Source organism: Rhinolophus hipposideros (assembly GCF_964194185.1).
Source record: "Rhinolophus hipposideros genome assembly, chromosome: 20".
Lineage (NCBI taxonomy): Eukaryota > Metazoa > Chordata > Mammalia > Chiroptera > Rhinolophidae > Rhinolophus > Rhinolophus hipposideros.
Genome location: NC_138066.1, coordinates 222,265 through 245,890, shown reverse-complemented (window position 1 = coordinate 245,890; position 23,626 = coordinate 222,265). Strand labels below are relative to the sequence as shown.

The 23,626-nt window shown below is 50.9% G+C and overlaps 2 protein-coding genes across 26 annotated transcripts in view; one reads left to right on the top strand and one right to left on the bottom strand.

Annotated features, from left to right (window-relative positions):
* The window catches only part of DHRS7B (dehydrogenase/reductase 7B), a 52,648-nt gene extending 43,355 nt beyond the window's left edge, over positions 1–9,293 (top strand). For 13 of the 24 annotated variants that reach the window (XM_081027549.1, XM_081027562.1, XM_081027550.1 and 10 more), the window contains 3 exons: positions 97–189; positions 4,049–4,201; positions 5,439–9,238. In XM_081027549.1, coding sequence (XP_080883675.1) covers positions 97–189; positions 4,049–4,201; positions 5,439–5,644 — 452 coding nt within the window. In that variant the 3' untranslated portion in view covers positions 5,645–9,238. Of the gene's footprint in view, positions 1–96; positions 190–4,048; positions 4,202–5,438 lie in introns of all 24 variants that reach the window. The other 11 variants (XM_081027542.1, XM_081027552.1, XM_081027545.1 and 8 more) reach the window with 2 other exon arrangements.
* A 907-nt stretch (positions 9,294–10,200) lies between these two features.
* Positions 10,201–22,598, bottom strand: TMEM11 (transmembrane protein 11). Of its 2 annotated transcripts, XM_081027566.1 has the most exons (3): positions 22,516–22,586; positions 19,385–19,673; positions 10,201–11,079 (listed from the first exon to the last, which is right to left on the bottom strand). In XM_081027566.1, coding segments are annotated over exons 2-3 (519 nt in total). In that variant the 5' UTR covers positions 19,387–19,673; positions 22,516–22,586; the 3' UTR covers positions 10,201–10,562. The 2 variants fall into 2 exon arrangements, with proteins under 2 accessions (XP_080883692.1, XP_080883691.1); XM_081027565.1 differs by lacking the exon at positions 19,385–19,673 and having other exon boundaries at positions 10,458–11,079; positions 22,516–22,598.
* Between the last annotated feature and the right edge of the window lie 1,028 nt (positions 22,599–23,626).

The following is a 23,626-nucleotide window of genomic DNA, read 5'->3' as shown; positions in this document are numbered from 1 at the left end:
CCTCCCTTGTTCCAACAATATGTGAGGCCACCTCCTGTGAGCATTAGGTTCAGTAACGAGAAGAAAAGTCCTAAAGTCTCCGACTTCTGTCCTTAGCACTCCTGCCCTCCATGATCAGACGGCAACGGGGCCACGTCGTTGCGATCAGCAGTATCCAGGGCAAGATCAGCATCCCTTTCCGGTCAGCCTGTGAGTACCTCCCGCTCCCTCCCTCAAACGTTTTTCTTTTTCTTTTTTCCTGATTATAAAAATACCACATTTACTACCCAGAATTCAGACATCAGAGAAATACTCACTGCAGAATGTGAAGGAACTCTACCAGAATTGTGTTTTCTGAGCAGAATGCCAGCTCTACTCTTTAGCCCCTATATGTGATCCTGTGCAGGTGTCCCCACAACTCTGTACCCCAATCCTCATCTGCAAAATGGAGACAGGTGTAGTCCTACTCTTGGAAAGCCACTAGAAAGGTGAGAAATCTCTTAGCTCTGTGAGGGAAGTGCCTGGCAGTGCCAAGCATGAGTGCCACGCACGTGTTAGTCACGATTATCAATTACCGTTGTCTCACGGGCACCATCACTTCATCACTTTGGACATAGGCCTCAAAATATTTTCTCCATAGGATCAAACATACAAAAATAGGGTCACATGATGCGTAGTTGTGGCTCGTGTACTCCACTTGACAATATTTCTTTCTACATCAGTTTACAATGGATTTACCTAATGCTTTTAAGTGGCTATGTAGTCGTTCATTGAATGGATATATGACATAATTTATTTAGATATTTTCCTGGACATTTGAAGACTTTTTTTCCCCCTTCAGTCACTGGCCGTTACCAATGATGTGCTACATAGAACATCCTTACATGTGTACATTTCCAGGCACTCACGGGAGGGTTTCATAAGGTGAATTCCCCAAAGTGAAAATGTTAGGTAGGACCACATAATTAAACCCGCCAAATTGACTTTCAGTTCACAGTCTTACCTCCATGTATGCAACTATGCCAGAAGTTTGAGATATAATTTCACCTGTCTACTGTCATGTTGCACCAGCAAGCAAACAGAATCTAGTTTTCTTTAGTTAAAAGATTTTAAAGGTAATTTCACAAACTGTCCTAGTAACTCCTTTCTTTGCTCCACCCTCTGGAAGCACATAGTGCGTTTAAGCAGCACGGTGGCACCTGCTCCCAGCACCTCCGAATGCTAGACTCAGCCACGCCCAGCTGACTTGGCAGGAGGGGAGAGCAGAGCTGCTTCAGCACTTTGAAAGGGCAGGAACAGACATCCAGCTGGATGATACGGGTAGCCAACTGTCTGAACTGGAAACAACAGAAATTTACTCCTCGCTGAACCCAGCTCTACCTTTTGGGTTTAGTTGTGTGTCCTCAGGCAAGTTGTTTAACTTGTCTGACCTTCCTTTTCCTTTCTTATAAAATGGGACTTAAAATCATCGTCCATGCTTCACAAAGCTGTTTTAAGTTGAAATGAGACAAATGGAGATGAAAAGTCATTGGTAAAATGAGAAGCACGGTATCTATGTTTGTTTCTATGATTATTTCTGTTTCAACTCCAACAGCATAGGACAGCCATTTAAGGCTGCTCAAATCAATGAGTGAGTGTGTGTGTGTGTGTGTGTGTGTGTGTGTGTGTGTGGTCACAAGTGATAAAACAAATGAGGTAAACTGCTAATAATAGGTAAGTCAGGACAAAGGCTATATCATGTTCTTTGTACTAAATTACTTCCAAGCTTTACTGTGATTTAACCTAAGTTTTATTCTCCACTTGACCTGTGATTAAAGTAGGTCACACGTGGTTAGTCTGGGCTCTTTACGGTGACGAGACTGAGCGTGGCGGTGCCTCCTGGGGACACTGGTAAACCCTGACAGACAGAGGTCTCCTTGTGTGTAAAATGAGAGCGCAGCTTCATCTTTCTCCCACGCTGTCCTGAGGACCAGGTAGTGTGTTTAATGCTGTGCCTTGCAGGTAGGAGGCACTGAGTACCACACAGCCTGGCTGAGAATTGCCAGCCTGAGAGTTCTGGGAGACTCATTGTCAGGGTGAGCCTTCTATTCTGGGGACCCCCAGGATGACTCCTTCATCTCAGTCCTTGGTCCTGGGCAGCAGTCCTGGAATCATGGCTGGCAGCAGTTACCCACAAACTACTCATCCAGCCCCTAGCAACTTGGCCTAAACCCAGGGAGCCGGCCCCAGAAGGCACTGCAGCAAGTTCAGACACTTGAATTGCTCAGGTGACTCGCTGCACCACTTTCTGGGTTTTTCCCTTCCTGTTTTATTGGCTGATGGAGTCCCCTTTGCTAAGGCCAAAACATTTAAAACCCTGAATGGGAGGAAACTGATTTTTCAGTGGAGATGCTGTGTGTTTCTTAAGAATGCCGTGGTAGGGTCACTGCGTCCCCCCTTAGAGTACCTTTCACCGTTGTGGCGCCGTTGCTGAAGAACAGAGGTGGCTCTGTTTCTTGGAGGTGGCGCAGCCCAGTAGCTTCCAGATGAAAAGCGGCTTCATGGAAGTCTGTCAAATGAAACATGTAGGAGAACCAGTCTCAGATTTTATATCCCATGCAAGGATGCTCACTAGTAGCACAGTTTCAGTGACAAAACCTGGAAACAACCCTGAAGTTTCACTGATGGGGCCTGTTCTGTCGTCTGGTGACCCATGGAGGAACATGGTGGGTCTGCGTGGCTGGTGCAGATGCTGTCCAGTCTGTCACGAGGTGAAGAAAACTACTGGTAGGAATAATATGAACAGTATGAGCTCGTTTCTGTAAATACATACAGTGGTACCTCGGTTTCCGAACGTAGTGCGTTCCGGAAGACCGCTCGAGCTCCGAAACGTTCGCAAGCAGCCGACCGCTGGGCCTCGGGATCTTGCGCTCAGCGGAGGCCGCGTGACATGTTCGACTTCCGAGGCGTGTTCGAAAACCGAAGCATTTACTTCTGGGTTTACGGCGTTCGTAAAACGAAATGTTCATCAACGGAGATGTTCGAAAACCAAGATATAATATATATATATATATATATATATATATATATATATATTACTTAACATGTAAAATCACATACATATACATAGAGTATATAAAAAATAAATCCTGAGAGACTATTAACATTGGTTACCTCTGGAGAAGGAAATTGGCAGAAGGACTTTCACTTTTTTACTTTATATCCTTCTGTACTATTTGAATTGAATGTTTTACCCATTAGGCATTAAATTGTTTTTTGTTTTCTTAACTTTTAAAGTAGCATGATTTCTGATTTAAAGAAAAGTCACAGGAATAGTACAAAGAACTTCTTCATGCAGATTCCCCAGTTGTTAACATTTTCCTGTATTTGCTTTATCATATTGTGTGGGGGGGAGGGGGAAAGAGTCCCAGAGAGCAGTTTCCAGGTTCTTGGCCTCGGGTGGGGAGGTGCAGGCTCGGGTGGGGAGGTGCAGGCTCGGGTGGTGAATGACCATCGGCTGTGATTGGTTGGCCTTCGGCTGTAACCAGTTATCCAATTGGCTACTGATGTAACTGCCGGGACTGCATTGATTGGTTGGTTGGTTGATTGGCAGGCAGAGAAGTGAATGGCGGACTGTGGATCATGTGGATCCTACTGTGTGTGTCTCGCCTGGCTGCCAGCGAGTATATAGCGGTGTGACTTCCCTATCCAGGGCTCCGTGGGTGTTCTTTTTGGCCTCACCATGTCCTGCGTTCTTATGTGGGGAGCACGAGCAGAGACCTTGCATGAGTCCCTGCATGACAGTGTATATATGCACATACATGTGTACATAAAATGTATAATTTTCCTTTCCTTTCCAATGAAGAACATTGGAGATACGGTGCTTCTTTCCTCTTAGGTGTTTGCCAAGAACAAGGATATGATGTACTTCTCTAAATCAGGAGGTGAACACTGCTGTAATACCGTAGTAACCTTGAGTTATAAAACAAGTTTTTTAAATAAGAGAAAGAATAGGAGCAAATATGTGGGCTTGTCCCAGGCATGTCCCACACCAGGTCACTCACCGGCCTTTGCTCACCCGCCTTTGCAGATGCGGCATCCAAACATGCAACCCAGGCATTCTTTGACTGTCTGCGCGCCGAGATGGAGCAGTATGAGATTGAGGTGACCGTTATCAGCCCCGGCTACATCCACACCAACCTCTCTCTAAATGCCCTCACTGCTGATGGCTCTAAATATGGAGGTGAGGCCTCTATGCTTGAGAAATAACTGATTTCAGGGTACTCAAAGCAAAGAAGCCAGTCTTCTGGGGTGAGGCTGGGTGCACCAGTCTCAGAATCTCCATCTTGCTTTAGCCAAAGCCAGTGCTGAGCTGACCTGCAGTCACCTCTGGTGAGCCCAGTGGACTGGCCCCAGCATGCAGGGTCAGGCCAAGCGGAAACCAATTAATTGGCTTTTGCCTCCGACGTGTGCTGTTGCTGTGGGAGCCGGCTCTGCCTTCCTGAGTTTGAGGGGGCCCTGCCCGCCCCAAGTCCTGGCCTCCATGCACCGCCTCCCTGGATGTGATCTCTTGGGCCTGTGCCATGGTGTTCACGAGGTCTTACACCCCACCCCAGCCAGGTCTGAACCGAGACTGCCTGTGCCCGGGGTGGCAGCTCAGAAAACCAACAGAAGCCGGACAGAGGCATAGAGTCAAAGAGATTCATATTTATCTTCTTTACACTTAGAAAAATCTTATTTTAAAAATTTCCTCTGTGGCATTTAAAAATAAGCAACAGTAAGAAACCCCCTATTCTTCTGTGTTAACAAAACCACAGCGAGAACAGACACCGGTGAGGATGCTTTAGCAGTTTGGACAACTTACAAATGGCTTCCAATGCTCTGTCCTCTGCCTGCACGGGTCCTACTTTGTTGGCAAAAGGGTCAGATTACTGGGGAAGAAGGAACGTCAGTGGCTGTTAAGCAGCCCAACACCTCCCAAACTCCCCACAGCTATCCCTCACGCCTCAAACAAACCAAGGGTTTCTTCCTGCTCCCTGTCCAGTTAACAGGTGACGTGGGGAACTCAAGGATGCTGTGATACAACATCCTTAGTCAGTAGTTGTTTGAAAAGACAAAAATTCCCCAAGTCAGGAAGCTGCTCAGCTGTGGTGTGGGGAGCTACCTCTTGAGACCCCTTCTGGGCTGGTCTTATCCTTGGTCACAGACTACCAGCTCTGAGCACTGACTGGGGCGCCATCCACCTTATTCCCATGTGCCACCCACGTCTCTCTTACCCCAACTCACACACACTGATGGGTCCTCATTTCCTGAAAGCACAAGGGAGCCAGGGATGGTGGGGTCCCACCTGCCTCCCGACAGACTGTGGGAGGAGCTTTATGATGGGGAATCCAGCAGCTGACCTGACGACAGTCCTCATCAGCTCAGCTCCTCAAGAGAGGGGCTTCTGCTTCCAAGCTCATGTGTTTCCTTTGTTTCAGTTATGGACAAGACCACGGCCCAGGGCCGAAAGCCTGTGGATGTGGCCCGAGAGGTTCTAGCTGCTGTGGGGAAGAAAAAGAAAGATGTGATCCTGGCGGACCTGCTCCCTTCCTTGGCCATTTACCTGCGAACTCTGGCTCCTGGGCTCTTCTTCAGCCTCATGGCCTCCCGAGCCAGAAAGGAGCAGAAATTCAAGAACTCCTAGTGCCACAACAGCTGGGCAAGAAGCAGCCCCCGCCTGGGAATGGCTGCCCTACAAGGGAGAGCTGCATTTGTGGAGACTTTATTGGATGTTTGTCTCAAAGGAAGGAAAGACAGAGATACACTCCTGCAGATCCCTGGCTAGGCCCCTGCTAGAGAATGGGAAACAAAAAAGGCAGCAGGCTTCTCGGGGATAAGGGGTAACCCTTAAGAATAAATGTGGAGCTGGATTTTAATGCTAAGAATATGAAATAAATGAATGGAATAATAAGAGTCGTAGTCCTCAAGGACTAGAAGAACCATGCCTCCTTTGAGTTCCAGCCTGCACCAGCTCCTAGAAAGTGTTTCAGTCTTGAAATCAGAAGACATCCCGACATCTCCTTGACCCAGTTGTTTTCATATTTGACTTATCCAAGACCACTTACCTAATTGTTTTGGCAGAGTCCACTTCCAGCACTAAAGGGAGAAGGCTGTCTTTCCTGGTTCCTACACCATCTTGTTCAGCACAGCAGATGGGCTAATACGTGATCAATCATTTGACACATCCCAAGTGACACTGGCTTTAGTACCTATAAGAATTGCCCAGTTTCCCTGCTGACTCCCACTCAAAGCCCTGTAGGACCAGGCATCATTCCAAGCAGATGAATGTACTAAAGAGACATTTTCCTCTCCCTTTTGGGAGAGGAAAAGCCTACATGGTCCCATGTATCCTCCAGTAAATACGACTCAGAAACAGTCAGGTGGACAGGGCTTGTCAAGCAGCATCTGGCCCCTGGCAGAAGCAGCCCGTTTGTTAGACGTGACGGTTGGAGTGTAGCCAGAAAAGGTGCCCGTGTCCACTTTCCTGATTTATTACAAGTGTATGGTTGAGGTTCGTTGAGTAAATCCACTTCGTACCTGAAGTTTAGGGTGACAGTGGAAGTTGTGGGTCCACTGCATAGGCTTCCCCAAATTAGAATAAAAATCTCCTAGCATATACTGGTATCTTACACTACGTCCTAATTCTAGACCTGTGGAGCTCGTATTTTAAAATGCTACCCGCAAGCCAGCCTGTGGTTTGGGTGTTCAAAGCTCTCGAGTTTCCTGGGAGTAGGACAACGGAGTGGACGATTAGGTCTGGTGACCTATCCCAGCCCCCACCGCAGCCCAGACATTGCAGGAGCCCATGGTTGAAATGTGGATACAGCCGTGATGGGTGGCTTTTCACTTTCCACAGAAACCACCTACCTCCCTTCTGGCATGGAAGAGAAAGAGTTCCTCAGTGTTCACATCAGGGGAGCGATGGATCTGAGACAGCAGGGGCAGCCACACTAAAGTCTGGCCCGAGTGAGGTCCAATAAAATTGCCAAGTGTGTAGCCGGTCCTCGGTAAAAGGCAGCGATAGAGGAAGCTGTCTCTGTAAACGGGAATGGAGAACATCTCCTTGGACACTTGTTGGCTGGCACTTTAAAAAGGGCCCGTGTCCAAGTGCTGTCCTTTCCTCTCCATTAAATAAAATGGTCAGCAACCGAGACTGATGAGGAATGCGAGTTTAGCAAGCGCGGACGCTGTTGCTGAGGTGGCTAGTTTGGGAGCCATTGTGATGGTGGCTGGAAGCCTCCCGGCCCTGACTCAGCTGAGGGTTGGGATGTGGCGCTTGGAGCAGACACAAAGGATATTGTAACCTAGGGGTGACACTAGGCCATAGCCAAATGCCACTGAATGTTTATTTACCCAACATTTAAAAAAACTCAGCCTACTTTCTAAATTACTTAGAAACTATATTCTACTGTATAAATCGGAACTAATATAATACAAACAGAACCATTAAAATCGAGCTGGATCCACTCTGCCAAAGGCTGCGTCTGAGGCCCAGCTGCTCCTGAGATGGCCACATCCGGGGTATTACAGATGGGCTTGCACATGTGCTCTCACGGCCTCAGACCAGGAAGAGAACCACAAAGGGCCCACGCGTGATTCAGGGTTCTCCAATGTCCACAGTGCACCTCAAGCCGTTTTGGTGCCCCTACAGTTACTCGCCCCTCCCTGGAGAACAAGTCTGGGTAAAGTGGGCTTGTAGAGACTGCTGGAGTTGTCGTGACTTGGACAGCAGCTCTTTCCTGAGGGCCAGTGCCCCGCACAAGAGTGCCCTGGAGAGCGGAGCTGGGCCAGGCCTGGCCTGGGCCTTTCACTTTCGGGGCCTCGAAGCCTCTTTGAATGTGAACATCTGCCACCAGGGGTAGTGGTTGTTGCTGCTACAGTTTTTGTTCCAGTTTCTCTCTTTTGCCTTTAGGTGGTTTTCCTGTCTCTTTCATCCTTGAATTCTACTGGGTAGGTTTGAAAAAGCATGATTCTGAATTAGTTCTGCCTTCAGATAAAGTTCAAAGGCACTTACCGCTTTCCTCTTCAAGACTGTGTGTTTCACTGGTCTGAGGGCAGAAGCAGGCTGTCCTGAGCTTCATGCCAAAATCAGTCTGAAAAACATGGGTTTCCAGAAACCCTGCACGTCTGTGCACTACTGAGTGACCGCAGCTCATGCATGGTTAGATGTACCGAGTGCACAGCTCCCTGGGCACGGGGCCTGGTTCCCAGCAGGCGCCCAGGAAGGAGCCTCCTGCCTTCCAGCAGGGACCGATAGCTGCAGCAGCAGATGTGAAGTCTACTTTGGAGGGAACTGCTGGACTGTGACAAGGAGACACATAGCACGTCTGCCAGGACCGGCTCCTGCACGTTTCCTGACCTTGGCCCTTACCAAGGCTCTGCTCTGCTCTGAAGCTGGAGTGAGCCTGGCGGTTGAGACCGAGATACCAGGTTAACTGCGTGATCCGCCACTGACATGCTCTCCACAGGACTCACGCGTGTGGGCTTTGCAGAGGGCCCAGCTAACCTGGCCTCTGCTTTCTCTCGGTTGGCAGTTACTTCATGCTGTTTCAAGAGCATTGTGGCAGGTTCCAGACAAATACTGCCCACTTGTCAGCGACGTCTATGTAGAGATGAGAGAAATAGGAAAGTCAACACCAACAGAAGGGCAGGCCGTCCAGACACAGGGCTGGTTCTGCTGCTATTCTTCCCAGCCGACGGGGGAACTGCTCAAGTGGAGCAGCACCCTGGAATACAACACCCTTGCCCTGCGGCCCACAGCAGCACAACGTCCTCGCCGCCTTGCCATGGGACACGTAACGTACTAACGTGGCATTTTAGAGTCTGGGCTAGTCCACCAAACAAGAACCACTTTGTTCACTGCATGCAACTGGCTTCTATTTCTGGTGATGGCTTCTGCTCAGCTGTCCTGAGATGGCCACTGCGTGTCTAATTCTAGGTGCCTCCCACGAAATCTGCAGGCAGAGCATGGGCTCCCTTTCCAAATCTGGGCTATTACAAAAGCACCTACCATTCCTGCCTAGCAGGCTCAGGAGCCAGCAGTCAGACATCCGAGGGGGTCATGGGCAGGTTCGAGATGAGGTCTGTTTGGGATCGCTACCAATTTACTGTTGTTCCAGATGGCTAGACTGCCATGTCAACAGGAGTTTTTACCCAACACCATTGGGGCCACCCGGCACTCAGCTGAGTCACTAGTGTCTCTAGGGCGCTTGGAATTAAATCAGTTTCTCAAACTCTGTGGGCCATGGGTACCTTTTGATTTTTTTTTCTATTTTATTTACATATATGTAAATAAGACCTTATATATATGGCCAGTAATTTTCAACAAGGATACCAGGACAATTTAATAAGGAAAGTATTCTATCCTTTTGAAGTCTTTTTAAAGCTCTGAATCTCCCCCGACAAAAAATGGCCCAGTCACCCCCAATGCCTTCCTGTGCACCCCTTCATTACTGTCTGGTATCAGATCTTCCTGATGGATCCTTTCAAAGGTGAAAAAATCAACCTGTTGGCCTCTTAAAGATGGGCCCTTCAGAAGGAAGTGCTATGTGACTCTTCAAGGTCAGCCGAGAGCAGAGGGCTTAGGGACACTGCACCCAAGGCAGGGGCCCAACTTCTTTGTGGAGGGGTAATTGTCCATTTCTCCAAAGCCTGAGAGGGAATGTGGAAGACGGTGCATAATATGCTCCTTGTCGTGAGGGAGGAGCATGGGACGACCGGCTCCTATGGAATGAGGGCACCAGGCTGGCGGGTGGGGGTGCTGCAGAGGCTGCTTTCAGGGCTCTTCCCTCATCCTAGGGCCATGCGTGGAACAGCTTCAGTGCTTTAAAAAAATGCAAATGTTAGTTTCTGTGTCCTCCTAAATCAGAATCTGGACAAGAGGTTCCTGGCCCCCGTTCCCCATGTGAACCCAAGTGGAGACCCAGTGACCTCTAGGCCCGTCAATCTATCCTACCATGTCCCTGAACAGCATTTCGCAGCCGGCCTTGGAAACAGGGCTATGGAAGACGAGACTGCTCTGGGAGGGGTCTGGCCCCAGGACCAGAGTCTAAGCCTGCCTTGTTCAAAGGCCTGTTCTTGCTTCAAGCGGTGGCACCAGGCTGGAGCAGGCAGGCTTCCATGTTGCCCACTCCTTCCACGTGACGCGGCCACCCAGAGCAGCTGCAGACACAGTCACGGAAAGAGAAGACACCTGGAGTTGAAATTCTCATAATTTTAATGGTCAATAGCTTCTGGTTGGCTCTGGATGGTACAGTTAAACAATATACTTAAAGACCCCCCCCCCCCCAAGCGTGTTCACACCCCTCAGTAGCAATGCCTCCAACATTCCACTGCCCAGTCAGACTTCCACAGCTCAGGCCCCTGTGGGTTACGGAAATCCACATCGTAGTGTGGTGAGTTGGTACATTTGTAATCTGTGTTACTTTTTTTAAAAATAACAAATATTAAACCAAACACCTTCCCGGGCTCCGCTGCCTCACAGAGCAAACATGTTACTGTGCAATCTGAATACTCCGTTGTCTCGTGGGCTGGGCTGTTTGCTTCTCCCCGTTCTATTGCAATCATACAGCGTAGAGTTCGTAAATCTTCTTTACACAGTACACCAGGGCAGCAAGTGCTATCGTGTTGTGCAGTCTCTTTCTGTGCAAGTCGTCCTTCCGGACCAGCACCACCGGGGTGGAGGAAGTGAGTGTGTGCAGGGGCAGGCGGGACAGTTTATAGGCGTCGTACTCCACTTGGTACTTGCAGCAAGGGTCAAACTGCCAGGAGATTCCGTACAGGCTGCAGCAGGCCAGGCTCAGCACGCCGGCAGGCAGGGAGATGTAGTGGGAGTACTCTAAGGGCAGCGCCAACGGGGTGAAGAGGCAGGCGGTGCCCGCCAGCACGGTGGTCTTGTGCAGACAGTTGCCCACGGTGATCCAGCGGGCGGTCTCGTCGCCAATGCGGGTGGGCTCGATCACGATGTACTTGTACTGGGCTTCCAGCGCCTGCTCCAGCTCGTACTCAAACTGGTCTTGCGCGTTCTCCCCATTGTAGATTTCGTGCACGATGTAACAGTCTGTGGCCGACAAGCTCACCCTTATGATGAAGGGGCGGGAGAAAGAGGAGATAGTTAGGCTGGAATCACTTGGTACGCTTCTTTGGTGAGACGCGGGGGGGGGGGGGGCGGAGAGGCCAAGGAGGGGAAGTCTGGGCCTCAGGCTCAGCAGACCCTGAGCTCTTGAAGGGCTCACCCCATGTATACATACACCCCATGTATGTTTTATCTCACTTAGAACCCAATAGTCAAGATAACCAGTAAAGAACTGTTTCTCTGAAAGAATCAAATAATGAAACACAAAAGATGCAGGAAAAGGACCACCCTGATCTCTAAGATGACAACCTACGTGTACTGGGCCTAATGCAGTGAGTGCACGGACAGGCCTGTAAGGTAGCAGAGCAGCCCCAAGGAAGCGATTTCAGCCTGGAATCACGTGAGCACACAACAGAAGCCCAAGGTCAGCAAGATGAAATCTGTTCTTGGGTAATCGGAACAATTGCAGCAGGATTCTTCGATGGAAACCAGCAGACCCCGAGACGTAATGCCAAACACCCTGCCCTTTGCATGCTGCGAAAGCAGTCATTCTAGGCCTGCAGCACACACGGTAAATAGGGTCACCTTTGCCTTGAGTGACTGAGAACCAAACTCCTCTGACCCTTGCAGAACAAGCTGCATAAAGCCCCTCCCCAGGCCAGGAAGCCCAGCCCACTGCTTAGAAAAAGAAGCCCTTTAATTTAATTAGGAAAAGACAGCATCTAACGACAGTAAAGACTCTGAGATTTAGTGGACATAAGGGTCCCTTGAGGGCCCCCAGATGTGCCCACCCATTCTGATCCTGTACGCCCAGGACTCTATGTATCGCCAGTAAATGCTTCTCACTCGCATAAGAAACACCATCCACAAACACCCACTTCACATGGCTGAGCCGATCTGACTTTCCCCCCGGGACTAGGGATGGCTAATAGGACCCTCACTCACAGCAGAAACTTACGGAAGGCTCGGCTCCGCATCAAGACCAAGACCAAGGAGCCCCGGGGGGCATTCTAGGTAGTTTCAGGATTCTCAGTCTGAGGAGTCTGTAGTGCAAACTTCTCATCCAGGGCAGAATCTTCCAACACCCCCGATGGGGCTGTGCACACCTCGTCATTTGCATTTGGCTTGCTTCAGCCTGTCCAGATCTTTCTAAATCTCCATACTACCGTCCAGCACATAGTTTCTCCTAGTTTTGTGCTGTCTGTTCATCTGATAATCCTTCTTTAGCCCACCCTCTGAGGGACGCTGATAGACACAGCTCTTGAGGCTGGATCAAGTGGTTTAACCCCTACCAGACTGCGCAGAGCCATCTTCTGTCTCATGCCTCAGTGAAAAGCAGCCCCTTCCCTTCTGCAACCCCTGGTCCCCCGTCAGAAAGGAGATGAGGCCCAGGGACCCCCATCTGGCTCCTCGTGATCACTGCCCCCCCCAAGTCCATACGCCTGCAGCTTGGGCCCTGGATCACTGTGCTGGGCCCCACCAGGGTGAACGTGGCCCACCCACCCGAGCTCCGATGGTCCGAGAAGCACAGCCCTCAACGCTCAGCGGGTCCGCTCAGCGGGTCCAGCACATGCACACCACAGGGCGCTGCTGTTCGGAGTCACCAGGGGAGCGGGGCTCAGAGTCAGTGAGTGCATGCGTTAGGGGCCAGTGAAGGCTTTTAAACAAGGCCGCCCCCTAGAACCTCTGAGTTCAGCATTAAGGTAGTGCCAGCTCTCCTTCAAAGATGAAAACAATTCCATGTTAAGGGTGGTGGAAACTGGATCGTCAGGGGCAAACTTCAAGGAAAAGACGGGATCGGAGAGCGGGAGAGCGAGACCATAAAGACAGACCATCAAGAGCTCCTTCTAGTTACTGTTCCTTCCCAGGCAGGATTCAGCACAGTAAAAGCTACTTTTAGCAAATAAGTAAGCCAATCTAGGAAGCAAGGTTTCACAAGATTTCACTCTCACTCTTGTTGGATAAATGACTAATGCTCTCCTGTGGTCACGTTAGAAACAAATTAGAAGTTGTTGGTGATGGACTGGTAGTGCCACCAAGTGCAGAGGAAGGAGTGTCCTCCAGAAGGGGCCTCCACTCACAAGTGGGGCCACTTTAACAAAAGGCACTGGCTGGGACTCAGGCAGAGGGAATTCTACCCTGAAAAGAGAACTGCAGTTCAGCTGCTCAGGGAAGCCTCCTAATTAGATCCAAGGCCCTAATGAAACTGCACTCGGGAGTCGTTCCCCAGGGGTCGGACAAGAAGCCTCCTAAACATGGGACGTTGCCCACGCACCTGCTCCGGTGCCAGTGATCAGGCTGGCTGCCTTTCCGGGGTGAGTTCATGAGCCATTTCTGTAAGAACCCATCTGAAGTTTATGAAATGGGAAACGCCGGGTTTCCCCTTGGAAGACCTTTGTGGAGCTTTTCTATTTGGTTTTAATTCAGAGGTAAGAGGGCAATCATTTCAGCGACTAGGCCCAGGCAGAATTCAGCACTTTAGAAACCACTTTAGCAAACAAGCAAACCTAAGAGGAAGTCACGAGACATGAAAGTCACTGGTAACAGGCTGCCTGCCCCAGGCACATCATGCTTCCTGGAGCGCCAGTCTTACGTGGGCAGCTCACGCCTCTCCTATCACTGGAAAGCAACTCTCCATAGTGTGAAGATAAGAGCATCATCCGGACATAACTGCCCAGGCACCTGCAGACAAGGCAGGCCCGGCAGCCAGCAACTCCTTACGTAAAGCCAAACCCGCTACACCCAGTGCAGGAACGGGAGTCTCCCTTTCCACCGGGAAAGGCTGAAAACTGAAGTCTAGAGATTTCTAGGATTCCCTTATGTCCAAGAGAACAGCAACATTGAGAACACTGACACACAAGTAGGGAGCCCCCTTTGTCAGCACCCACCCCTTCCACCCGGGCTGTGGCAGCCGGGGCGCCACCTGCCCGTCAGCACCCACCCCTTCCACCTGGGCTGTGGCAGCCGGGGCGCCACCTGCCCGTCAGCACCCACCCCTTCCACCTGGGCTGTGGCAGCCGGGGCGCCACCTGCCCGTCAGCACCCACCCCTTCCACCCGGGCTGTGGCAGCCGGGGTGCCACCTGCCCGTCAGCACCCACCCCTTCCACCCGGGCTGTGGCAGCCGGGGCGCCACCTGCCCGTCAGCACCCACCCCTTCCACCCGGGCTGTGGCAGCCGGGGTGCTACCTGCCCGTCAGCACCCACCCCTTCCACCCGGGCTGTGGCAGCCGGGGCGCCACCTGCCCGTCAGCACCCACCCCTTCCACCCGGGCTGTGGCAGCCGGGGCGCCACCTGCCCGTCAGCACCCACCCCTTCCACCCGGGCTGTGGCAGCCGGGGCGCCACCTGCCCGTCAGCACCCACCCCTTCCACCCGGGCTGTGGCAGCCGGGGCGCCACCTGCCCGTCAGCACCCACCCCTTCCACCCGGGCTGTGGCAGCCGGGGCGCCACCTGCCCGTCAGCACCCACCCCTTCCACCTGGGTTGTGGCAGCCGGGGCGCCACCTGCCCCTGCACATGGAGGTTTCCAGGCCCAGACCAGCAGGTGCAGTTCTGCGCGGGTGAGGAAAACTGTTACTTCGGGAACCGGGGGGCCGAGGCTGCCCAGAAGAGCACCATGTCTACAGCGGCCCCGCTACCCAGCACCCACCCACATATGGCTTGCTTGTTTCTGGGTCAAATGAAACCCAACTAAGGAAACCCAGCCAACCCCCAATTTGAACCCTGGTACAAGAGATTTTTTTAAAAAGCTAATTGGAATCTCTCGAGCCCAGGCTTCCTAAGGGACTATATTTTTGCTTTCACAGCAGGTGTGAAATGACCAGTAAGAGAGAATAAAGAGTGTTTTTTTAAAGAAAGAGAGCACTGGTAATGGAAGTCTCTAAGAAATACAGTTGAGTGTCAAGGCAAGTTCAGAACCGTGTGTAAGGTATGCTACCTTTAGTGTGTACATGTATGTATGTGTCGTTTTTGTTCTTGCCGACAGTAAATCAAATTTGAGTTCACAGAACATACTGGGCTTTTATATGTACGCGACACTTCTGGACATCTATACAAAGACCTAAGAATGATGTCCCTTGGGAAGTGAATAAGCGGCTCTGGAAGGAAAGGGGGTCCCTTTTTACCAAATGCCTGGAACCTGTAGTACTTCCGGGACAGAACGTACTCTCCTGAACAGCCTCTGGCAACGCCGAGATCACTTTGCACGCTGAGCCGGTAAGTAGCACGTGGGGCAGAGCGCCCACCGACCTGAACGGCAGGGACGGCTGCACACGCCGCTGCGCTCACGGCCGGGGCTCTTGGTCCTGCCTCCTCTCCTGCCTCGTCTTCTGCCTGAGACCCTCTTCTGCTTTGACTCTGCTCTGGCGGGCCTCAGGGAATACTCATTAAAGGAATCCCCTTAGAAACACTGGCTTTCCAGTGGAAAGGTAGCCATCATGAGGAATCACAGGGCAAACTCCATTTCCCCTGGGATCTGGGCACCTCGTGGTCCCCTGAACCATTGCAAAGCAGGTCTCAAAGGAATCTGTGATTACAGAAGTAGTTTCAAGCGTGGGATCGCAAAGTCTGGAGACACCTCCCCAAAAGTCAGAGCTGCACGAAAACGTTCAGAACAGCACAGTCCGTTGAGAGCAAAAACTGATGAGTGACCAGAGATAAATTGTGATGTCCTCCACAAGAGTGAAAAATTCACAGCTGAATCCCTGTATGTAAGGTGAAGGGAAACGCAGGTGCAGAACACACACAGGTATTTCACATACATGATTCGAAAGCACACGGAACTAAAGTATGTATTTAGGGATGTTTTCATGAATGGTAACTATGAAGAAAAGCAAGGAAATGATAATTCAGGAGCAAGGTGGCGTCTGCCTGGTCGGGGGGCGAGAGGAGGTATGGGCCAAGATAATGCTAGTCTTCTACTTCTTAAGCTCAGTGGCGATGACACAAGTTTATTAATTTTTTAAATTATGGAAAAATACAACAAAGTTTACTGTCTTAACCGTTTTGAAGTGCACAGGTCAATAATGCTAAGTACGTTCACACTGTTGTGCAGCCAGTCTCCAGAACGTTTTCATCTTGCCAAACTAAAACTCTACCCATCAAACAACTTCCACCCTAATCATTCTACTTTCTATCTCTGCATATGACTACTTTAGGTACCTCATAGAAGTGGAATCATACAGTACTTGTCCTTTTGTGACTGGCTTATTTCACTTGGCATAATGTTTTCAAGGTTCATCCATGTAACACAGCATGTGTCAGAATTGCCCTCCTTTTTAAGGACGAATAATATTCCAGTGTATGTATAAGCCACATTTTCTTTACCCCTTCATCCACTGATAGACACTTTTGAGTTATTTCTACCTTCTAGCTCTTGTGAATAATACTATCAACACAGGTGTAAAAGTATCTGTTCAAGTCTCTGCCTTCAATTCCTTTGGATATATACCTAGAAATGGAAACGTTGGATCACATGGTAGTGCTATTTTTCCTTTATTTGAGGAACCACCGTACTGTTTTCCTGAGCAGCTGCACCATTTTACGTTCCTACCCACAGTCTAATTTCTCCGCACCCTCACCAACACTGTTGTTTTCAATAGTAGCCATCCTGATGGGTGTGAGGTGGTATCTCATTGTGATTTGTACTTTTTCTAATAACACCTTTATTCAGTCAGAATTCACATGCCATACAATTCACACATTTAAAGTGTATGATTCAATGGCTCAGCACTTTCACCAAGTTATACAACAAACAGCACAATTTTGGAACATTTTATCCCCAAAAGAAACCCCATCAATTCCCATTTTCTCCAGCTCTTCTGGCCGCTGGCAACCACCAATCTACTTCCTGCTCTGTGGGTTTGCCTATTCTGGACATTTCATGTACATGTACCCACATAGTACGGTGGCTTTTGTGACTGGCTTCTTTCATTTAGCATGTTCAACAGCCCTGTATCCCTGGGGATGAAGAGACCAGAGAGCCATGGGTCCTGCACAGCCGAGGAGAGCAGGAGGCGCCCACTTCCACTGCAGCAGCTTCTGGGCACCTGCAGAAATGCCTGCACTTGCGGGGAGCAAGCCCCCAATCACAGCCAGGCAGCTTCTCATGGCTGAAGTGTCATCTGGCCTCCCACCCCTGCAGTCCTCCCTGTGAGGATGAGGAGGACGATTCCGTTTCCACGTTTCACTCAAGCAAGCACTGGCCAGGCTGCCCTGCAAGCCACCAGCCTTTTCTGGTCACACTGGAACCAGAACCAAATCTCCCCTCAGTGGAAGCACTTGCTTCAGGCCCACTTGCTGGAGTGGCCCGGGGGCTCCCAGTAGGGACAGAGGTGTGAACTACAAAAGGGTGTCGATTCCGAGCTCCTGGAAAGCGAGAATGTGTTTTCATCACAGTATCCCCGGCACCCAGCCCGAATGTGACAGGTTCCCAACAGGCATCAGTGGAAGCACATTTGAAATAAGTGACAGGAGAAGAAACACAATTACAGTAATTAAAAGAACCAGTGGCTGAAAAATTAAACTGGGTCCATATACACGTTGCATTCCACCCACCACGTTTCCTGGAATGAGGCCTTATGTTCAGGGGCTGTCCTCCTGAAATATCATGCTAGGGCTTATTTTCCGGTTACGTCTGATTTTGGGGAAACACGGTGACGAGCATTTGGTCCCTTGAGCACCTATGATTTGTGAGGTGCTGGAGTCTACCTGTACCCCCAGGTCTGGGAAAACCCGGTCTGTGCTAACCAAAAATTGCTTCCTCGGGAACCAAAGAGAACAGTAAAATACTATGCTGCAGATTTAAAGGCCAGTTAGGACACAAAGGCACAACACGTAGCCCCAAATACTGAGGACAGTTCCAAACAGGCCAAGGAACTTGCACAGGGCGCCTGACATTTTCATCTCTTTCAGAGACAACCACGTGCAGGAGAACCCTTTCCTCCCCCTGCTGTGTCTAAACTCGAATACATAGCCAAGAGACCTGGATTCAAGTTCCCTCTCAGTCACTCACTGGCTTTGTATCCGAGGGCAAAACGTCTTGCTGCTCTCAGCCAGCTTCGCAAAGGCGCTAGCTGTCCCGGAGGGCGGCAGTGCAGACAGGATGGGGGCTGGGTGTGCAAAGCAAGATGACAGCTGCGAAGCACCACCCAGTGTAAGGCCCATGCAGCTGTTTAAATTAATTACAATTAAGTAAAACTTAAACATGCAGTTCTTCAGACACAGGAGCCACATTTCAAATGCGTGCTCACCACACGTGGCTAACGGCTACTCCAGTGGACAGCCTTGTTACAGAACTGTTATGACTAGTAAGTGATTATTGGCTTTCTTAAGACCTCGCTGGCCCAAAAACTTGCTGCTGGTGCCAGAGACAGGCGCAGTGGCAGCTGGGGGTTCCTGTGTGCACTCACTGTGGTACTTGCCGCTCCGCCCACGGCCCTCACTGAGGAGCACGTCTGCACATGCACGCGTGTACACGCCCAGGCAGGGAAGCCCAACTCAGGCTTGGTCTCTACCACCGCCTCACCTCCCTGGACATAAGACCGTCCCTCTCTTCCTCACAAAGTTGAGCTGGAATGAGGCGTCAAGGACTGAACCACAGAGGCAGAAGCGGAAACCCGGACTGCCTGAGTAAATCCAGGAAAACACATTCCCCACGGAAAGAATGAACTCGAGCCCATCCTGACCTACAATATCCAAGGTCTGGGATCAAAACGTACACAACGCCCCCTTCTGGTAGCCAGCTAAGCAGACCCACACCCTCGGGGCCGCACACCTTCAGACTTGGTGCAGAGACTCTGCCTTCGTGGCTCATCCAGACCAGGAGGAAACAAAACATTTCCACCACACACTACAGCAGAATGGGAATCTTTCAAAAGACATGAAATACCCCGAACTCCTAAGGGTCCTCACAAATAAAAGGACCAGATCGGAACAAGGGGAATGTGTGCCGCCTGCCCACATGGCTCACGGACCATCTGTTCAGCCGGACCGAGAACTAAACCCTCCACCAGCCATCGAGGACCACATCTGTCACAGATTGAAGCAAAGCTGTCAGAGGATCAAGTCCCGAGGAATAAAGCATGCTACAGAAAGATGTGGAAGAATCCCCCAGAACTGGCCACCTAAAAATGCTGGAGCAGATGGCTGCGCACATCAGGGGAGGGTCAGGCCACAAAATGATTTCACCCTAAAACCTGAACATTCAGTTCAGCAGCCAAGCCCTCTGACCACCCCAGGCCTTTCCAAAATCAGATCAAACACACCTTCACATGATAAAAACGGACTGAGAGCACATGGCTATACTCACATTCCAACAACACGGAGAACTCAGGGATGCTCGGGGCCCTGAGGAAGTGAAGACAAGCACCCCAAGGGACAGGTGGACTGTCTGTGAGCTGGTCCGGTTGCCACCCAAGTGGCAGAACACACAGATACCTGCACTGGGCCTTCCTAGATGGGCAAGTGTGTCTCAAAGACGCCGACAGGATAAGTGGTAATCTGTTTCGTGTGCTCGATGCCAGTGTGCTGAATTTTGGACAAGAATTCAGGTTACAGCTCAGAGTCTGATGTTCTTCATTACAAACACTGTTGATTCCCTGGATTTAATGGAGTGGAGAGAAAAATCAACATGCAAGCAGCTTTCATTTTGCTATTTCCATCCCTTTCCTATTCTGGTCTAGAGCAGCGCAGTCCTATCCATAGAACTTACTGTACAGTGGATATGCTCTGTATCTGTGCTACCCAACGCTCACAGCCACGTGTGGTTATCAAGCACTTGAAATGCGGCTAGTGTAACTGAGGAGCTTAGTTGTTCATTTTATTTCATTTTAATGAATTTACATTTAATTGCCACACGTGACTAATGGCTACTGAATTAACTCAGCTCTAAACTCAAGAACCAAGTAAAGAAAGAATCCACACACTGTATTCTAAACTCGACCCTCATTACCACACAGCTGACGACAGTAATTCTTGTGGACAGGCTGGCACCAGGAAGGGCCTTTAAATACAAGACATGCTTTGGAGTTCACAGCCACTGGCAAATCTGGAAAGTCTCTCCAAAGCACTGCTCTGCTCCAGCCCTTGCCCAAAACCAGAAAATGTTTCCTTCAGTTTCAACATAAAGCCGATTTCAACCAGGTGTGTACAGCAACTCAGGAAAGTGGTTTTACAATGTGGAGCTGAGATCTGAGTCAGCACAAATGTGACATGGAACAAAGTCATTTAAGAGAGCCATAAACAACCTATTTCAGTCATAAGAGCCAATGATACGCTCAGGGCTCTTAATCTATGGTGCTTGCCAATCAATTAATCCAACCTGCCCCACCCAGTCTTCCCACCCACTGAGCAGGACTGAAGAAGTTAGCTAGCTGTGGGAGATCGGGGACTGGCGGGGTTATGTTTTGCATCGCCTGCTCAGCACGGGAAGCTCTGAGGGAAACCAGGCTTCTCCAACAGAGCCAAGCTAGGGCCTCACAGCAACGGCAAAAGGAATCCGGAATCCCCAAGCGTTATCTCGAAGGGAGACAGATGGTGCAAACAGAGAGGTACCCCTCTCCACGGTGCATTATCTGGGAGGAGAGATGGGGTCGCCCAAACCACAAAACCAGATGCCCCGTTCCTGGCTAACACACAACATCTGCATGTGTGAGCAAAGCCTTCAGTTATAGGCTAAAGGCTACAACCTGAACACCTGAGACCAGGCAGGAAACTGCAATGAGTCAAGCTGTCATGTGAGGAATGATGAACTAGAAAGCACTTGCTCTGACCAAAAAAGTTGGTCACTACTCAGCTTTTCGGAGTTTTCTGTGAAATCTTTCAAATTATAAGCATTTGCAGGTACGCTTATAAACTCTTAAAAACTTAGGTCAACAATCAAGGACTGGACTCAGGCTATGGGCTGGTTTGCAAACTCAGTTTTGAATTAACGATTGTCCCAAACCAAGGAGAAAAAAAATCCCCAGTATCTAATTTCTTAGATGGGTAAAAGCTTAACGACCCCTTTATGATGTCTGGGGCATCCCCATTTGGCCCTTTGAGTAGTTTTTATCCAGTAAGGAGGACTGCTGTTCTCTCTGATACTCTAAGTTTTCTAAACAGGTCATTACCTATTTCTAAAGGATTACTATTTGCAATAAAGATCTTGAAAATGTTTGCTAGTTTTTAATGCCATCTGGAAATCACTGAGGTCACTTCTTTAATTTATTTTTATGGTCCGATCTAAGAAATACAAGGTGGTAGTTGGAAAACAAAAACATCTGCTTGCTATTCACTGCTTTTCCAAGGAAGAGGAAATGCAGAAAGTTCAATGATGGATAACTCGGAGCTCAAGAATTAAATGCAAGTCAAAGGGATCTGTCTGTAACGACTACCAAACACAAAGAATCTTCTGGGCTGGGAAAACCATCTACAGGCAACAGCAATGAATATGTGACAGAATCTGTTAAAGAAAAGGAACAATGCAGAGTAGAGCAGTTGAGAGAAAGGGGAGGAAGAGGGAAAGAGAACTTTTCTGCTTCACAGTCTTCACCAAAAAGACAAAAAAGGGAAACAAAAAACTTTCCTTTCTTGCTGAGCTCTGCTATACCCCTCATACCATAACAGAATCGACAGGACAACAATGCAGGGGACTCCACCAATATGCATCCCTCCCCAAACTTCTAGTGGCTTCTACTAGCTGAAACTGCTTTCCAGAAGCGAAAACTAAATTCAACACGAAAAAACGACTCCCATCTCATTTTCTAGAAATTAGTTCTCCAAATCGAGATCCACTTGGGAGAAACAAGCTTCTTTCTCCCTATTCACACACCATTCATTAGGAAAGGTCACTTTAAAGGACTTCCAGGGCAGGGGCGCTCGCAGAAAACCCTCCAGAAGTCCTAGGAAGCGCCCCCCGAGGCAGCGACGGCTCTCGGCCCGGGCAGCAGCGGGGAGGGTTCCAGCCCCTCCCCCGACCAACGTGCGGACCACTCTGCCCCTCCCGCGGCAGGCCGGCTCCGCGATGGCTTCCCCTCCCTGTCCCTCCCGGGGGCCCATCCTCGCCACGTCAGGGGCCGCGGCCGAAACGGCCCGCGTGTGGCGAGGCCGCGCGGGAGCCTGGACGCCGCTCGGCCCGCGGGCAGCGAGGCGGGTCCCTCGGGCCTGCGCGGGGCCCGAGTCCCCTCCACGCGGCCCACCTCGCCCGGCCCCGCCATCGCCTCCTTCCGAGCCCTCCGCGGAGGCCGCTTCGGCCCGGCTCGAGCGGGCGCCGGTTCCCACCCGGATCCCGGATGGGCCCGGACTGGAACCCCGCGTGCCCAGCGCGGGGACGGGCGGGTGGGCGAGAAGGGGTAGCCCGGGAACTACGGCAGGGAGAGCGCTGTCGCCCTGGGAGGCCTCACTGGCTCACCGGCTCCTAGGCCACATGCTCTGGGGAAGAAACAAGGTCCCGTATCTCACCTCTCTCGGGCGCTACCGCCACTGCTGCCCGGGCCAAGGCGCCTCCTTCCCCACGCGGCCATCTTGGAGACACTCTGCTCGCAAATGTCTCGCGCCAAGGCGGCCTCGGGATAGCAGGCGGGCGGAAGGGAAGTGTAGTTCGGTCCGCATCCAGGGCCAGCTGGGAAGGTGGGACGTGAGCCCACCCGGACTTCAATGCCCACAGTGCACCGCGCGCTGGAAAGCCCCGCCTCTCCGAGGTTGTCTGGAAAATGTAGTCTTCACCCCGGGCGGAGTGCAAGGGGCAGTCCTGGGCAGAGTCCTATTGAGGGCTCATTTTTAGAAGTTAAAATCCCCAAAGTTCACAGCCTGAGAGTCACAGGCGCATACTTGTTTGTACTTCCTGGGGTTTCGAGAGCAAGGAGTTGAAAAGAGTGGAAAGGAAGGTGCCTACAACTCCCAGAGCGCCGCGCGGGAGGCGTTCCGGTGTCGCCCGCTGCCATCGCCGAGGGGGCGCCGCTCTTTCTGTGGGGCAATCGCACCGCTTTCCAGCCCGGCGGGTTGCCGGAGCGTCCAGCCCTGCCCCTCGGCATCGCCCTCCGCGAAGGCGGCCGGACCTGCCCTTGACAGCTGCCTCTGACCGTTAAGGTCACCGAAGGGCGGGAGTCGCCCCCGGGTCCTCTAGGAGGCAGTTGCTGCTCCCAGTCCGTTCCCCCAAATTCTCTGGACTCCAGGGATACTTTGGAGACAAGACAGATGGGGTCCCTGCTGCACAGAGAGGCCCTTGCTTGCAAGCTGTTGGAAGGGAGTCTGAAAGCGAAGAAAGAACTACAACGTGATCATTGCCCTGAAAGAAATAGGGTTCTGCGTTAGAGAAAAGCCCATTTTCGATTGGGCCACTGAGACCCCTTCGGTCCCCGCCACACACCACACTCAGGTCCTGGCCGCAGTGGCGTGAGCATAATCTTATATTTCGGTGTCTTTGAAGGCACATGTTGGGCGAATCATCCCTCCCGACGAGAGCCCTGTCGGGATCTGCTGTTGTCCTCCCTGGACGCCGCTGTAGGTTCAGTCAGCGTGGAGAATGAACCCAGTGATGCCTAGATGCCGCTGCCTCAGACCTGAGGCTTAC

Bases quoted from the DNA above. Each gene is read 5' to 3' on its own strand.
- TMEM11 (XM_081027565.1), bottom strand. From the start codon at position 22,577: ATGGCCGCGTGGGGAAGGAGGCGCCTTGGCCCGGGCAGCAGTGGCGGT. The intron at 11,080-22,515 runs GTGAGATACGGG...CTTCATCATAAG, and splicing joins GGCGGTAGCGCCCGAGAGAG to GGTGAGCTTGTCGGCCACAG.